The sequence below is a fragment of the Trichoplax adhaerens genome, genomic scaffold (genome assembly GCF_000150275.1).
Source record: "Trichoplax adhaerens TRIADscaffold_4 genomic scaffold, whole genome shotgun sequence".
NCBI lineage: Eukaryota > Metazoa > Placozoa > Uniplacotomia > Trichoplacea > Trichoplacidae > Trichoplax > Trichoplax adhaerens.
In genome coordinates this window covers 4,491,602-4,509,675 of record NW_002060946.1, presented here as the reverse complement: position 1 = coordinate 4,509,675, position 18,074 = coordinate 4,491,602, and the positions used below count along the sequence as shown (strand labels likewise).

At 30.8% G+C, this 18,074-nt stretch overlaps 3 protein-coding genes across 3 annotated transcripts; 1 reads left to right on the top strand and 2 right to left on the bottom strand.

Annotated features, from left to right (window-relative positions):
- Positions 1-10,013: 10,013 nt before the first annotated feature.
- TRIADDRAFT_24240 (uncharacterized protein) lies at positions 10,014-10,391 on the bottom strand (the record flags this gene model as incomplete). Its single annotated transcript, XM_002111519.1, has 1 exon — positions 10,014-10,391. The coding sequence occupies one exon, from the start codon at positions 10,389-10,391 to the stop codon at positions 10,014-10,016; it is 378 nt and encodes a 125-aa protein (XP_002111555.1).
- Positions 10,392-12,844: 2,453 nt separating this feature from the next.
- Positions 12,845-14,909, bottom strand: TRIADDRAFT_24324 (uncharacterized protein; the record flags this gene model as incomplete). The annotated part of the gene is made up of 6 exons (XM_002111518.1): positions 12,845-13,104; positions 13,189-13,270; positions 13,358-13,501; positions 13,593-13,721; positions 13,804-13,970; positions 14,771-14,909. 6 exons carry the CDS (start codon positions 14,907-14,909, stop codon positions 12,845-12,847), a joined length of 921 nt encoding a protein of 306 aa, XP_002111554.1.
- A 430-nt stretch (positions 14,910-15,339) lies between these two features.
- On the top strand, positions 15,340-17,788 carry TRIADDRAFT_55696 (uncharacterized protein; the record flags this gene model as incomplete). Its single annotated transcript, XM_002112015.1, has 8 exons — positions 15,340-15,523; positions 15,875-15,940; positions 16,054-16,108; positions 16,228-16,355; positions 16,453-17,193; positions 17,267-17,366; positions 17,455-17,541; positions 17,617-17,788. The coding sequence occupies 8 exons, from the start codon at positions 15,340-15,342 to the stop codon at positions 17,786-17,788; spliced, it is 1,533 nt and encodes a 510-aa protein (XP_002112051.1).
- Positions 17,789-18,074: the final 286 nt, after the last annotated feature.

Genomic DNA, 18,074 nt, shown 5'->3' with positions numbered 1-18,074 from the left:
ACTAAATTGAATTTCTACCGTCATGTTGTCATCCACAATAATGGAAATTATTTCATAGAAATGGATGGTATAATATCGACCTTATAGCTCTAATAATGTATACACAATCTTCAAGCCAAATTGAAATTCTATCATCATACCGCCATCCATATTAATGAAAACCATTTCATTAAATAAATCATATAATATTGAAACTTATAACTCTAATAATGTACAATCTTCAAGCAAAGTTGAATTTCTATTGTTATATTGTCATCGATGTTCAAGAAACTATTTTTTATTCAAATGGATGGTGTAATATCTAGCTTATAGCTCTAGTAATGTACAATGTTTAAGCTAAATTGAAATTCTACCGTCACCTTATCATCGATATTAATGAAAACTATTTCATTCTGTTTGTTTTCTTTTCTACTGCTAAAATTAATCATTGATAACTTCATCAAGAAATCTTCAAAAATCTGCAGCCCTATTTATCAGGATTATTGTTGTCCATCACCGTCATTGTGACATATTCTTTTAACTCGAACTTGGAAAAGATGTATCAACTAGAATGAACTTTGATTTAATGTATCTTCTAGCTAGTGCAATACCTTTGTCCGTGATTTACTCATTTATTGTTCATCAGACATGAGTCAATGAAACGATAGAGGAAGCATAAAATCTATTTGCTTTTATGTGCGTATACCGTAATAAGGATTGCTAAGCTCTCATTAAATGTTATAATTATTAAGGAATAAATAAAATCAAACTCGAACTCCAATAATTTAGTATTTCTAAATGTAAATTAAAATCGAATAAGTGGTAAATATACCTGCAAATATCACTTTCTTATATTTTGGCAATAATGATTTAATAAGCTCATTAGATTATACTTACAGATTTCATGATTTAGTTATGATTAACGTGACCAAGAAATACTTTTTAGAACACGATTAGTGTCAACAAAAGCAAATAAAACTTATGAGTCATTTCGTCGTAGTCAACGTAATCAAGAAATATTATCTATAAAATTATTAGTGTCACCAATAGTGCATAAAGCTTCGAATTATAAATTCACCAACGGCATGATCAAGGAAAGGTTTTATATAGTACTGGTGTTATCGAAAGCGCATAAAATTTACGGGTCACTTCGTCATAGTCATTGAAGTCAAGAAATACTAATTAAACATTATTCATATCATCAAAGGCACAAAAAGCTTCCAAATTATTTAGTCATAATCACTATGGTCAAGAAAAGTGCTTTTAAAAGCATTGATAATGTCATCAAAAACATATGAAAGATGCAAATCATTTAGTCGTATTTGATATAATTACGAAATACTTTTTATATTACTCTTAGGATCACCAAAAGCGCATAAAACTTTGAGGTTATTTTGTTCTATTTTATATGATCAAGAAATACTTTTTATAGCATGCAAAGATGCAAATTATTTAGTTTTATCGGCATAATCATGAAATACTTTTTGTAATACTTCTAGTACGTCAAAAGCGAATAAAAAATTTAAGTCATTTAATTATAATCTACATAGTTAAGAAGTATTATTTATAACATTATTAGTGTCGTTAAAGTCGCACAAAGCTTCCAAATTATGAACTCATCATCAGTATGATCAAGAAATTTTTTTTATAATACTATTAGAATCATCAAAAAGTGCATAAAATTTTTAGGCCATTTAGCTATAGTCTGCACAATCAAGAAATACTTTTTTAATATTATTAGTGTCAAAGGTGCACAAAGCTTCCAAATTGTGAACTCATCATGAGCATAATTAAGAATGCTTTTTATAACTCTATTAGTATCGCCAAAAACGCGTAAAACTTTTAGGTCATTTACTTATAGTCAGCATGATCATAGAATACTATTTAGAACATTATTCGTATCATCGAAGGTCCACAAAGCTCCAAATTATTTAGTTATAATCGATATGATCAAGAGGTACTTTTTACAGCTTTAGCAGAGCCATCAAAATTGTATTAAAGATACAAATCGTTTAGTCATAATCCGCATAATCGTGAAATACTTTTTATAACAGGATTAGTGCCATTAAAAATGCATAAAATTTCCGTATGATCTAATTATAATCAGGATAGTCAAGAAATACGTTCTTTAGAACTATCGATATCATCAAAAGTGCGTAAAACTTACGAATCATTCAATCATAATCAGTATGGTCAAGGAATACTTTTTATAATACTGTTAATGTCATGAAAAGCGCATAAAACATATACATGCAGATCACTAGGTCATAATCAGTAAGGTTAAGGAATCCTTTTCATAGGAGGAAGTATTAGTGTTATAAAAAACCCATAAAAATTATAGATTTAGTCATCATCAATATGGTCAAAAATACTTTCTATAACACTATTCCTATCATCAAAAGGGGTGAAGCTCAAGAATAATTTAGCCCTTAATCAGTATGATCAAGAAGTACTTTCTATAAGATTATTAAAAGCCTTTTTGTACTTCTTTATGTCAGTATCTTCCACGCGGTTATATTTATCAGATAATATTTCAATTAAGATTATATTATAAAATCATTTTGGATATCGTAATTATGACTATGTTAACAGTGATTTATATCAATCTTTTAGACGAGTCTTAAATGAACAGATTATACGTATGATATTCTGATAGAAAATAAAAATTGACTCACCTAGAAAGAATCAAAACTGAACAAAAATATTACTGACACAATTGAGAATATAGCCCATGTCTTGAAAAAATATCATCTAATCATACATTGGTAAGATAGAGAATGGTAAATTAATAAATATTGTGCCTTATTTTTTAGATTCTTTAACATTATAACATCTACTCAAATTTTCTTTTTGACATTACAAATTAATATATCTCAACTAATAGAATAAAGAAAAAATTAATTTATCCTTTCCTATAATAGCTCGCTCAATATTCACCTTTATAAAATTATAATAATAGTACATTATATTTGGCTGAGATTTGATATCCATGTATGAGAATAAGTTAAATCCATATCATAGTAGTTTAAAAGTGTACAAAGTTTATCGTAATAATGGTATATGTTTAACTCCATTTCTCAGTAATTTTATGAAAGAATCAATGCCATAAACTGTAAAAATGTGTCAGTAATTCAAAAAGCTGTTACATTTTGACATGATTTCTTCAGGAATTTTATTTTCGTTCTTTTTCATCGATGACGTCAGAGCTAAATTAATATTTCAAATCAAATTCAATCATTTCAAAAGCTATTGTACTCAGTTTAATGCTCAATAAAATGAGTAAAAAGATGATAGGTGAGGATAACTTGATTTCAGCAATGAAAAGATACTATCAATTTTTGCTTGCTTGCAAGTGGGTAGAATTAAATTGATGTGACAATATTCACATTTAGAACTAATTATCTTCTTGACAATTTGGGGAATAATGCTTGCTGTCATTTCCGCCTATATTCTTATCCATAATTATGACATTGCTAAAATACAGTCTATTAGATCATCATTGGCATGAAAAAAACTTGATCAATGCCGACTGTCGATAATATTACCGTAATAGGCGGCAAGGCAAATATGAGACAGCAGTAATTAAAAATAATTCTTGTACACACTTTTATTAGCGCAATATTTCTATAGAGCCAAGTACATGATTACATGATGATGAAATTCGGTTTTAAATAAATTTTTTGTAACAATTGTGGGATTTAGGATGGAAATCTAGGCTAGCTATAGGATCTATCTGCTCATTATATAATAATCAAATCAGAATAGTAAATGGTTGCGAGTACAAAAATAGAAAAGTCTTAACTATGAAAATACGAACCTAAACCAATTGATGGATAATATAATTTAGGATAGAATTCAGTAATAGCTTGAGCTTGATCTAGCTAATTTATCGAGACTAGTTTTCTTTTTAATTTTTACAGTGACTTTAGTCAAAAAGCTACCAAATAGGAAGAAAATATCTCTATCATAACTTTAATAATCTCTCCATTCTAATAGCCAATTGTTGTTTGTGTTGCTAAGGTATTGGGATGGAATTTGCCTACTCTACGACTATTTGAAAATTTTCTCCTAAGATCTTTAATTGAAGGTTTACTGCTAATATGCGTCTATCCTATGAAATTAGCTCGAATTAAATTCATAACACGTAACCAATCCAATCATTGAGTGAAATAAACAACGCTCAGAAAATGATAACACATTCATGCTTGAATTCATGTTGTTAAATTAATATAATAAAGGAAGATATATTTTCCATATCAGAGTAATTGTGAATATCTTCACAAACCAGGAATGACAAGAATATATCGAACTCTAATGATATCAATGGCTAGATTATTTTCGATTCTACTCATATTGTCCTTGTTAATCCAATTGATGTTTTATGATTAATTTGACCGTGATATATTTAATGGTATCGTCGATATAGTCTTTGTAATGGCATAGTGCATCTTTGGGAATGCCATAGTCTTGCTATCTGGATATATTTAAACTGTTAATTAATGATGTGCATTTCAACTAGTCATGCATCAAAATAGGCCAATTTAAAGTAAACAAATAAATAGAAGAAATTAACTGAAACCTTTCTTCCTCTCTAGCTTTGATTATTATTTTCTACTGAATTAGGGTAGATTTTTTCATTCGTGATAAACAGATTCTAAATCATATTAACATGAAGTCAAGGATCAATTTTAGTTAAATTCATTTGAAAAACAAAAGGGTATAAAAAGATTATTATAACAATAATGCTTTAGTACCCATTGATAATTAATGCAAAAAGTAGAAGAAAAATAATATTTGATTCATAATTATTTACTAGTCTGAGGCAGATTTACACTCTATTTTTATACCTTCTGCGGCCTAATTTATATTGAATGACCTTGTACTCATTCATAATCATAAGTGGAAGATAAAGTAATATTGAATTCACAATAATTTACTAGCTTGAAGCAGATTTCCGCTCTGCTTTAGGTCATATGCTCCGCCTGATTTATAATAAACAATCTAATTAAAAGTTGAAGGGAACGATAACACTTGATTCATAAATATTTACTAGCTTGTGGCGGATTTACACTTCATTAATGCTGCACACTCTACTTTATCGATGTTGAACGACCTATTACTTCTTGATCATTGTTGGAATACGTAGAGGAAAAAGTAACAGTTAGTTCACGATTCGTTTATGCTTCGTTCTATGCTTTATCTATATTAAGCAATCTAGTACTCATTAATCATTATTGCTGTAAAAATATAAAAGTAAAATTAACTTGAAGCAGATTTATCCTCCATTAATATTGCATGCTGTACTTTATCTATATTGAACAATTTAGTACTTCTTGATCATTGTAGAAATAAATATGAATAAATAGAGAAAGAGGTAACAGTTAATTTCTGATTACTCGCTAGAGGAAGCTTTCAAGCTCCACTTGTGCCTCGTTCTATACTTAATCCGTATTAACCAATCGAGTACTCATTGATCATTATTGTAGTAAGTAGAAGGAAGAATAGCATTGGGTTCACGATTATTTACTAAAGTGAGACAAGTTTTCCCTCAATTTTGGTAATGATCGTTAAACTACGTAAAAGGAAAAGTAATACTTTGTTCGAGATTACTAGATTGTGACAGATTTGCCCTCAGTTTTATATCGCATTCTCTACTTAATTCATACTATACGATAGGTACATCGTAGGCTAGATTTAGCACCTATAAAGTGATCAAGTTCAGTATGATTTTATACTATTCATAATAAACCATTTTTCAAAGACAAGAGAATTAGATGAAACAGACAAATTTAATTATTAAAAAAATTGAAGGATGCAAATGGTTATTTGAGAGGCAAAATTGAAATTAAATTAGAACATTTAAACTTGGAAACATTGCATTTTCTCCTGTAGATAATTATAGTAACGGTTGAATGAGTGGGAAAGACATTGAATAGTCATTAAGGACTCTATTTTAGCTTACAAGTTAATTCTACGCATTTATTTTGATTTTGTTAGTTATATTTTTCCACTAACACTTAATACAATATTTTAACTAGTTGTTTTACTATCATTTGTGTGATCAGCTGTAGTATAGTGTTGAAAATCGAGTATCCACTTTGACTAGCAAGTTACTATCATATATTTATTTATTTTAACTCTATCATTCGTTATTTTACTTTATATGAGATCTCTTTCATAAAGTATTTAAACTAGATATTAGTTATCGTTTGCATGATCAGTATTGGTGATGAAAATAGAAAATCAAATCTCCATTTTGATTAATAATTTGTTGCGGTACTACACATTTATGTAATTCAGTCATTTGTTGTTTCGCTTCATTGAGGATATTTTTTTACCACATTATGCTCCATATTTAGATTATCGTTTGTATAATCAGTATTGATAATATAGGTAAAAGTGAGTCTATATTCTGATTAATAACTTACTACTTTGTATTTTTTACTGCATCATTTGTTGTTTTACTTCATAAAAGATCTTTTTATATTTTATTACATATTTTGATTATCGTTTGTGTTATCAGTCTTGATAGCAGTAAGAATTAAAGTATTTGCGTTGATTAAAATGGACTCGCTTATCATGTAGCAAATGAAATGATGACCGTTGCTGACGTTTGAATTTTTAAATGTATCTTTGAAATAAATGAAGAAGAGTCAAAGTATATCGTCAGATAGTCCTTTACTTTAGTAGATTACTTACTTATTCAAAACTGGTATTAGTTATGTTTCTTTAATAGGTTAAAGTTAAATAGTTCATGTAAAAAAGGAAGCAATCGCTATACTGTTAGGAAGGCATTAACAAATCAAAGTTGGGAATATGACGTAAGAAATTAATTTAAAAATGGACAATTTCTATAGCCAAAAAGCCTTATTCTACGATAGCTATGAATTTACCTTCTTCTTTGAGTCGTTAATCAAGTTGATGATAAAATGCTTCAAAATTGAATATTTACATCTGAGTGTTACTGCATGAGTCCTGTTAAAACTTCCTTTTTGTAAGTTGACCATATATTAGAAAGGTCAACTTTTGATTTATTTAAACAGTTATATGCTCAAGCAAAGTGAGTTATAAACAATTACTTAATAGTTACTTTAATAACCGGTAGCTGCTAATGATAATTCATCCGGATTATAAATGGAAGTCAAATAATTAAAAAGATCCATTTAACACATGAACAATGTCAAAAGCTCGATTTAAAGTTATTATAGCGTCTCAGAACAAAGCTAATTGAGGACTTCCAGTATAGAAAAACATTACCTGAATTTGTTACTGCATGTTTTCAAAGTCACAATAGCCTTAGAATATTCAAGTTAAGACATAAACAGTAAAAAAAAAATACTGTATAAAGTTCATAGAGCCAAAAAATAGGATTTAAATATTTTGCTTAGCGAAAAGTTAAAAAATTCTATACTAAGTTACTTAAACTAATAAAAAAATGTTTTTTTCATTCATAGTTTAAAGAAACAAATATGTCGGATATTGTTGCTTCCAAAGTGCAAATATTTTTATTTTACAAAAGCCAAATTAATTTAATGCGATATTTATTAAAAAGATAAACACTTTTTTTACCGACCCAAATGTAAGGTACCTTGTAAGACTCTTCATAGCGTAAAAGTTAAGAATTCTGGTATGATTATTTTGGAGATCATATAAGTATCAAGTTATGCTTTTTCACAATAGTTAAATTAATTTAATTTATCAAATGTAAAGATGGACGCTTTCATGGGATCAAATGGAAGATATCTTGCCAAACTTTAAGAGTGAGAAAGTTGAATATTGTCCCGTGATTATTTTAGGGATCATGTAACCCTTCAATCATGTTATTTTTTCACAAAAACTTAATTAATTTCCTTAATTTAGTATGCCATAATAAGAGATTAGCACCTTTTGGATACAAACGGAGATACCTTGTAAAAACTCTAGTTGCATGAAAGCTACCTATCGTAGTATGATTATTTTGGGATTGTGTATGCGTTAAATCATGCTATGCTGATTGCTGTCTTGACAAGGCAGATCTTTGGCCATTTTCGTCTGGTCCGCCATAGTATATGCAAAGTAGATAACTTTTGTTATTAGGATTTTGCAGCACCGGGTAATCAACATAGTAGAAATATGTAAGAAGCACGTTTGATTTCACTACCAGGTATCTTGGTATAGCCAAAGTTTAAGCCCAATCTCTTTCAGTACAAAAAGAATATTGTTATTCGAAAGATTATTTATATTGATACCCGTACATATTACTGTCAGAGATTTTCTGACTTCACTACGGATTGCCCTGGCTTAGCTACTTTTTTGCCAATAGTCTAGGATTAGGATATCGGTAGTCATTAATTTTTATTAAGGCATAAGAAGTAGTCTAAACACCAGCAACTACTTACAATACCAAATATTTTTATTTATTATAATTTGATAAATTTTTCTAAATAGTTTACATATTAATATCCTTTGATGGTAATGAATTGATAACTACCGCCAGAATCGAATAATATTACTCTTTACGTGTTATGCTTTAATAATAGTTGCTGATCATGGATGATTGTTATACTTTGATATGTTACATCGCAAGCATTTCATGATTGCAAGCTCGTATGCAAATTTCGACTATTTATTCCGATGCCATTGACGACAGTCACAATAACAATTATATCATGATCAAGGATTTAAGACCGTTAGCGTTAGGATTGTTCTCTATTCAGGCTTAGATAAAGAAAGCAATTGGTATAGGCTGTCAGCCAGGTGTTTATTAGCTGATAATGCTGATATTCATAGTGGCGTAAATTAGCTTATATATGAAAGATAAATGATTAGATGAATAATTGACGGATATCATGTGGTACGTCATCACACTAAAAACTAGGCAAGATACTACTATGGTAAAAAAGGATAAAAGTTAAGGCGTAAAATTGTAGTAAGAATACAGCAATTTAAAACATTGTAACTACAAGATGGAAAGTTTATTTCAGAAAGGATCATTTACTAGCAACCCGAAGGATTTAGTATATATTAGCGAATTGTTAGAATAGGAATGTTTACTGTCACTATGCGAGTTCTATATCTCATTATTATATAGATATTACATCAACATTAATCATGTAATCAGGTTATTAGAATATAATCTACATCATATGGGTGAGAAATAGTTACAATAATTAAATATAACTAGAAATTTATACTTTAATGTTCGCATGGATGATCAAGGTAGATCTAATTTGAGTTTTTTTGCTTCATAGATAGCCTTACGAGTACCAGGACTACTACCAGAGATGACTATTATGAAATACTTAAATTAATAATTATACCTAGTCCTATTTTACAGATTAATTCTTATTATCGAATTAATAATACAATAGTCTCAATGAAGGTAAAAAACATTCGATTAAATATGCATGAAAATCTCCGGAACATGATATAACTTGTTCATGGCAATAATCTTTTTAGCTTAATTAGTTTAAAGACATCATTGCTGTTGGCATTATTATTATTTGATTATAAACATCTACATTAGTAATATAAGTTTTTAAATTTTGTGCTCCAACTTACTCTCCATGCAATTAACTGATTTCTATGGAGTACACTAACAGCGTTATTATAAACATAGCATACGAGTATGCAGCGATGGCTGCCTGATTGATAATAATACTATACTAGTATAAAATTGTTTTGCTTTGTTTGCTTACACAATTAATAATTTCTATATAGAGCTAGTTACACAACATTAGTCTTAAAAAATCTAGAGATGAAAGATGGAATACGGTATTATCGTGTAATCACTAGCTAGTTAAGTTTGGCAGCTAACCAGATAGAGAATTTGTAGAAATGATTTGTTGCAGTTATCTAAGTAATCTTGTATCGATACTTTACGAAGCCAAAGACGATTTTAAATAGATTGAATGGATACAAGGAATAGCTTAGATTTTGGGGAACTATAGTTGCCAGTCTTGAACAAATGCTGTACTACATCCATAGGCAAACTCTACAGTTTCGAGCATTCTAGATAGGTAGTCGACAGTTGTATGAAAACAATATTATAATAATCAAAGTTCGTTAGAAAGTTCTAATAAATTTCCATCAGGATCACGAAAATAAATGGATAAAATAGGTCCATTGGCTCCAGTTCTTTGAACAGGACCTTCTTCTAGGCGAATACCTTTGCTTTCTAAACGGGTTTGTATTAATTTGATAGGCTCGGATGTAATAAAACATAAATCGCCACTACCAGGAGTTGGATGGTGAGCTTTCGGCTCGAATTCATTTCCATATTGATGCAAGTTGATTTTTTGCTGGCCAAATTTTAAAGCCTTTCGATCACCTTTAAATGTTATTAGTTCCATTTGTAAATAACGTGTATAAAATGCACAAGTAGCTTGTACATCACGTACCGTTAGAACCAGATGATCCAGTCTTTTAATCATCTCGATGAGACTTACGATAGTATTGTAGTAAGTGCTAATAGTGTAATAGAGAATGAATGGATGAAGATCTTTTTCTTATTTCACGATTGCTGATATCCTAGATGGTAATCTACAAGAAATAACCGCCAACTTGTAAGATTTGATAAGCTTTGATTGCTTGAAAGATTTGATCTATTTTCCTCAAATTCGTGATCAATACCTAACCTACATTCATAATATGATCAGTTATCACCTGTATGATGATCGTCTACGAGAAATAACTCCTTAATTTGTAAGATTTGGGTATAGATATATGGTAAACTGTGATGGTTTTGAAAGATTTGACTAACTTTCCTCAAATCGGTAATCAACGCCTAGCCTACGTTAATACTTCGAAGTATGACTATCTGTTAGTCGTATAAGATACCGTACAAACTTTAGAGTGGCCAAGATCGAGATGATATGGATGATTGCAATCACTAAATCCAACGCTATAACCTGAGATGATCTACTTTCTGTGCGTAGAGCAATTGAGTCGTCTATAAGTAGAGTACTTTGGTTAAAATAAATAAATGATCATAAAATAATTAGTACAACAGCAAATTGCTCTCGGGTGCTGTCATAATATGGTGTCATATGTCCATAGGGCTGTGTATGAGACGCTATATTAAAACGTAGATAGTATCCATGCAATGATGAGAATACAGCAATTACACCGTGGTATATACTCGTATCGCACTATTAATGTAAGAGCATCTATTAAATGGCCAATATTTACTATGCTTGGCTAGAGTTTAATACCGCAGTCTACAGTAGATGCATTTCTTGAATTCATCATGCGTCGATAAAACTCCATATGTTAATAATGTTATACGAAGTTGCATATACAGCATACATTCCTATACAGGTTGCCTCCTAAAATAAAGTCTGTGTAATAGTACCAAATTGCTGATACAGCATTCGTTCCTATATAGATGGTCTTCTAATAAGTGCAAGTTGATTCGGAAATCCGCAAACTTTAGCATGCTCCTGGCAACAAATATGTCTAGTAGAAACCGAAAACACTAACTACTGTACCAATCACAAAACTACTCCTACTTGCTGTAGAATGTAAGAGTACTTTATACTTTACAGCATGCAGGAGCAGTTCTCTTAGCTGAACAATTCCTGATAAATTCATACCTGACTAGAATTTTCCCACCCACTGCTTTAATTAAAGACGCCTAGCAGGAAAATTTGAATCGTCTATTCATTGTTTATTGTACAGTTAATTTTTTGCTTTATCAATCTGTTAAACTAAGTCCAATTCAAACTACTTCTATTTATACTATTAATAATAAATAGTATATATATATGCTAAGTATATTTATCGATTAATACCGAGAAGATAGAGGCTACAGTCATTTTCCAAAAAAGACTTTCGTAATATAGTATGTAATGCGACAGGCTGCACAAAATGGAATGTTCTGCAATGATGTATGAAGAAGCATGCAAAATTGGCCTTCTTAGTTACTGATTAGGGAAATAAATTAATGACCATCTTTTAAATTCAAGTAAATAATTTTCTTAGCTTTTCAATTGATCACAGGTTATCAGCTTAACTTTGTTATGAAATATGGATATTTATTTGCCATAATCTCAAAAAGTTCTTAGTATCCGATAAGAAACTGTTTAAGTACATTACATAAATGCAATACTGAAGAAAGTAATACTGCATGATTCCACTGGTAACAATATTGGGCCCATCCTTCATTTACGATATATTTAATAACAGACCAAGACAGATTTCGCTATTTCCTATGATGATTTATGGAAGACCGAACATTGCAGCTGTTAACCGCTGATTATCTCTCTAAAGCTAAAATATTTCATACAGATTCTACTTGAAACTGTACATACATATAGTGGAATGCAGATATGTCTAGTGACATGGACTTCGTGTAAAATCTAGAAGTCCATGTAAGTGATAACAAATAATAAAATAAAAAGAAGAAAATTTACAAAAGTCGTGATGTTAACATGAAATTTGGTAGTCATTTAGTATAGATAAACAATTAGTATATCATGTAAATGCATTACTTGGATAGAATATTCTTATCTTATTACAATAACAGCTGAAAATTTTTATTTTACAATTTCTACGTTCTATCTAGAATATCCGGTAACTAAAATAATTTTTTCATTTAAATCAAACAGTTAGTAAATTCTAATGAACAGTAATTTAGGTAATCTGTAATTTCAACATTAATTAAACTAGTTAACGAACTCATCAATCGTAGTAGCATCAACGGTTATTATTAAAATTCCCTACCATTCTCTTAATACCAATGCTCTAACAACTTTAATATCATTTGAATTTACTAGATAAGCAAAATTCCAGTAGAAATTTCAATAAGTCTACATATGTTGAACTTCCATTATCATTGCCATCGATGGGTAATACGTAAGATTTTCGTACGAACTAGAGGAAATATTTATTCAGCGTGATATTTCTTCGGTATGACGTTGATCAGTTGATTGAGAAATACGAAACGTTTAACCTTGTTAAAAATAAATAGAAAGATTAATAGTACGGACAAGTACTGAACCCATCCCCATTTAATGAGCTGCCAAAATCCAGGTCGAAAGATTATGGTCTCTTCTGGATAATAAATTCTTCCGCTTATATTAAATGCTTGTTCTGGTGCCTTTCCTGAGACCCACACCGGAGAATGCGATATGTAATTGGTTGTTTCTGTAAGATATGTTAGTAAAATGTATAATTAATTCATGTTATTTGATAAGAACGAGTGCATAAAATTTACTACTGTAAGCTTACCATTTCTAGTTGAATATTCCGAAAAAATTGAGGATAATTTCCATGACGAGGTATAAATACTTGAACTATTTACTACAGGCTTCTAAATGCAATAGACGTAATAAAGTACGATGAATTCGATACGATAGTGTTAGCTTATGTAAGTGTAAATTTCGATCATGCATCTTACATTGTTAACGGAATAAATTCCAGAACTAGGCAAAGGATACTTTTGGTGAAATCGTAAATCTCCTACAGTATAAAATTCAGCCCCAGCTACTGCGGATGAGTAGTGAATGTAGGCCATAGATTCCATAGTAAAGGTTGGATATTTCTGTTAATAGAATTAATATTGTAAATCAATGTTGTAATCACTATAGAATTAAAACATTAAATTCGTAATACGGTATGTAAGGTATTATTACATATAATCTATAGTCGAATGTGAATAGTAATTGAAGCTGGTAAACTGAGTCAGTTCCAGTCATTGGTACTTCAATCGTAAAGTCGAGGTAGTCGTACAGGCCATCGCGATTGCTGTCTGTTTCTGAAGTCTAATTGGCAGAAAAATTTAAGCAGCTTTTTATAAATTAGCGATTTAGATAGAAGGTATTTATAATTTTGGTATGCTTTTACCTGAACAAGCGGAACTCTTAGCTTGCTTTCCATTAACAAATTAAGATTTCTATACGTACTCCAAATTAATTGTGAATCAGGAGTATCGCCCTGCAAGACCATGATTATGTCATGCTTAAATCGTACATCAGGCTGTTCTCTGAAAGTGCTTTCTCGGATCCAGAATCCTTAATACATAAGTAGCGATGTAAGTATAGATTATTGTGTATAGCTGTATATATGCGACGGATACATCAGAAATTTCAGCTAACTGTAGTTACTCTAGACTAAATTATACAGTCTCGTATGGTTCAGCCTCTGCAGTACATTTACAAGAAATTGGATTAGCATAGATATGTCATAGATTGTAACCTTATAAGATAGCCTAAATCAGAAATATTTTGGTAAAAAAGGATATTTGATACAAATTTTACTGGTATAGTAATATAAAAAGTAGTGGCAATAAAACTATATAGTTGTAGTTATTAGAGTTCCGAAATATCGGTAAATGCGCGAATATTAAGTGTTGTACACCACCGTATCTGTATCTTTGTGTGTATTAGTTCGTAAATAACTAACTTATTAGATTTTATACAGTAATGTAACTAAGGTAATTCTTACAGTGAAAAAGAGAACTTTATGTAACTGTGAAATTCTTATAATCTGAAAAATACTATCACATAAGCCAACTTTAGCTTAGTAAATAGTGGATGGGTCAGAATAGCGCATAACGTACAGTAAGTAGTGCGCTTTACGATGGTAAAGTATAGAACGATCATCTCCTATGGATATTACATGATTTTATAGCATATACGACATGATAATAACGTAAAAGCTTCTGTATTGCTTCATCTTATACTATATTGTATCCTATTCGACATTACAGAAGTTTTATAGAATGTGTATGAAATTATTTCAAATATCGTCATTACGTTTTCTAGAAATTTTAACTCGGAATTATTCTCGCTAATACTTTCGTTAGCCTTACCTTGACTATACCAAGCTAAGATTAGCGGTGGAATAAAGGTTAAGATAATACAACATAGCAAAAATATGGTAGCTTTGGAGCAAACACTTGCCGTGTAATGTTGATAAACCGGGCTACTATAAACAGTATAAACCGCCATGACTGCTAGAAGATTTCCATGGAAATATTCCACTTTTGCGCCTGCGTATTATAGTCAAGTACTCCATGTTGATCATTCTCTCCCTGACAATAGTTGGTTGTAGTAGACTGTAGTGTCTAGTTTCTATCAATAATGATACTATATTGTGCTCGTAACAGCGCTCCCTGGTTATACTGTAGTTATTGCATAGAATTGAGAGGATGTTTATGTATGATGCTGAAGTTTAGCTTCAGTTATTGGACGTGCCTAAAGGCTATGCACAATTGAGCAACCATGGATACTGTTAGCACCTGGATTTGTTGCTGAAGCCTTGGAAGTAAGAAATTGTAGACTTATTTTGCTCTTTCTCTATGCTTTTACCTGATATGGAGGAAACGAATGCTCAAATCTTAAAGTGTGTTGTAAAGTAAATAAGTTAGCTAAAATTGTTATGTGGCAAGCTAGCCCAGAAGCAGATGCTGATTTTGCTGAAAGACTAGGTTCGTTATGCCTAAATTTCTACCGATGCAAGCTTAAGAAATCAGGCAAACCGCAAGCTGGTCGAGAATGGACTGTTATGGCCGCTATTGTCAAATCAGAAGCTGTATCTCTTCGCGGATCGCAGGCCAAAAATGGTACAGATTGAGAATAGAACAAGTTGAAAATATCGTGCATGCAAAATTGTAATCATGAATAAATTACATTCTGTAGCTGTACCTATCGTAACTAGAGTTGAAATCGTGATAAATATGTTAAAGAGTCAATCCATCATTAATCTCTTACTGCTACAGTCATTACTGTATAATATCACTTTTATTAATACATTTATTACCTTGGTATCGATATTACTGAGGTTTTCTGAAGAATACAGCTTCATTTTTTAGACTTAAAATAATATATTCCGATGAATCAACAATATCTATATCGTAATAATGTTTATTTCGTATTCTTACTCCTAATTACCATTATTGTCAAATGAAATTAAGAAATGACTGTTGTAGCAATGGGAACTGGATCGAAATGCTTAGGAAGAAATCAAATACCGGCTGATGGTAAGGCATCAATTTACGAGGTTACTTTGATCAATTATATAATAATGATGACTACGCGTATATGAATATTTTATCTGTGAAGTTTGATGCGGTTTATTATTTTTCTTTTTAAGGTGGTAGAGTAAATGACAGCCATGCGGAGGTTCTTGCACGAAGAGCATTCTTAAGGTGAAAGAATGAATTGCTATACAATTTTTATACGAAAGTGACGTTCAGTATAAAGTTTTTGTATTATAATGACAAATTTCTAAGTATCAAGCTGAAATTGTTTTATATTATTATTGTAGATATCTGTACCATCAACTGAGTTTAACCAAGTCTGATAAGAAGAGCATATTTTGCTATAATTCTGAAAAAAGATTTTACCGGTTACGAGACAATGTAACTTTTCACCTATTCATTAGCCATACACCATGTAAGATAATGAAAACGATAACATCTAAATATTTACTTATTTCGTATTATATGGTTCATTATATTCGTACTTCTGTATTTGTAAATATCCTTTATAGGTGGTGACGCATCTATTTTTCCAAAAGGACCAGAAAGTGTAGGAGATAAAGAATTTATTGATATTTTAGAATGTAACTCAAATATCAAAAGGCCAATTGATAAAACAGAAAATGAAGGAACTGTTATAGGAAATAGTATTTATAGAAGCATTCCAGATGTCGAACGCGGCAGTGTCAATAAGAAGTTACGCACTGAAGATACAGAAAGTAAGAGGGATGACTCTTTTATTGAAACCGGCTTAGGTAATGGTATTTTGCATTATCAAGCCAAATTATCTAAAGAGTTGCGTACATGGTCTGATAAATTCATGGATATATATCGTACTGGAGCAAAATGTGTCCCTCGAGCAGCTCAAGATCCCTGCCTCCCTGGTGTAAATTATCATGTATTAGGCGTAGTCCGTACTAAACCAGGACGAGGAGACCCTACTTTATCAACATCCTGTAGCGATAAAATTGCAAAGTGGAACGTCCTTGGTTTACAGGGGGCTTTGTTATCGCACTTTATACACCCCCCTATTTATCTATCATCGATTATTATCGCAAGTTGCCCTTATAGTGAAACAGCGCTCAAAAGAGCAGTGTATGATCGCATTCTGAATATTAATGATTTACCTCAAGGATACAAAGTCAATGAGCCGTTACTATTACAAATTTCTAGTGTCTTTGAGGAATGTAAAGCAGAAGTTATTAAACGATGTAATGACAGAAGCTCCTTGCAACCCTCGATATGCTCTTCAGGTATTGCAGTAGTTGAAATTTACTTCTTTAAATAGAATAAGAGTATGATTCATATGATATCTTATCATCTTAGGTATAATATGGTGTAGCGATGATACGTGCCAGCAGCAGGTGGTAGTTGATGGACGACGACAAGGGTTTTCAAAAAAAAATGCAGCCTCTCCAAAAGCAAGGTTAACATCACGGCTTAAACTTATTTCAACTAGATCCTTACACAAATGATATCTTCTAACTTGTATTATGTGAACACATTACATGAAGGTGCTATATTTGCAAATACGAACTTTTTAAATCATTCTTGAGGGCCATTAAATCGACTAATGCTGATAATATACCAAGAACATTACAGTAAGGATGTTAAATTAATTTACTCTGTCATTTTGTGCAATCTGGACTGCAAGCTTTTTAATTTCTTGATACTAGGGATACTGAACTCACGACTTACATTCACTACAAAATAGCATCTGCAGAATATCGCCGAGCCAGAGAAAAATTTTTCGAGAGATTTCCTTACTGGCCTAGGAAACCAACATCTCTTGAATCTTTTTCAGTTGATTTAGCTGATAATGTGACTAGTCATAATGAAACTGTATAATTAAGAAATATTTTACTATTTATATTTTGTTTTGATAAAAATATTTTAGCTTCTATTTTCGATTGTTTTATATTTGTATATCCGGAAAAATCGTAATACAGTTGGGTAAATTTATGGACGGTGTACATAGATAGATGAAATTCAATGCGATTATTCCTATAATCGATAATGCCACGTAATGTTTACTTTTGCTAATCAGTTTTAAAAACTTTTCACTGAATAAATGTAATAATTAGGCTTGATTGTGTTACTAGACGATATTTTGACCGATTTTACGTTGATGTAC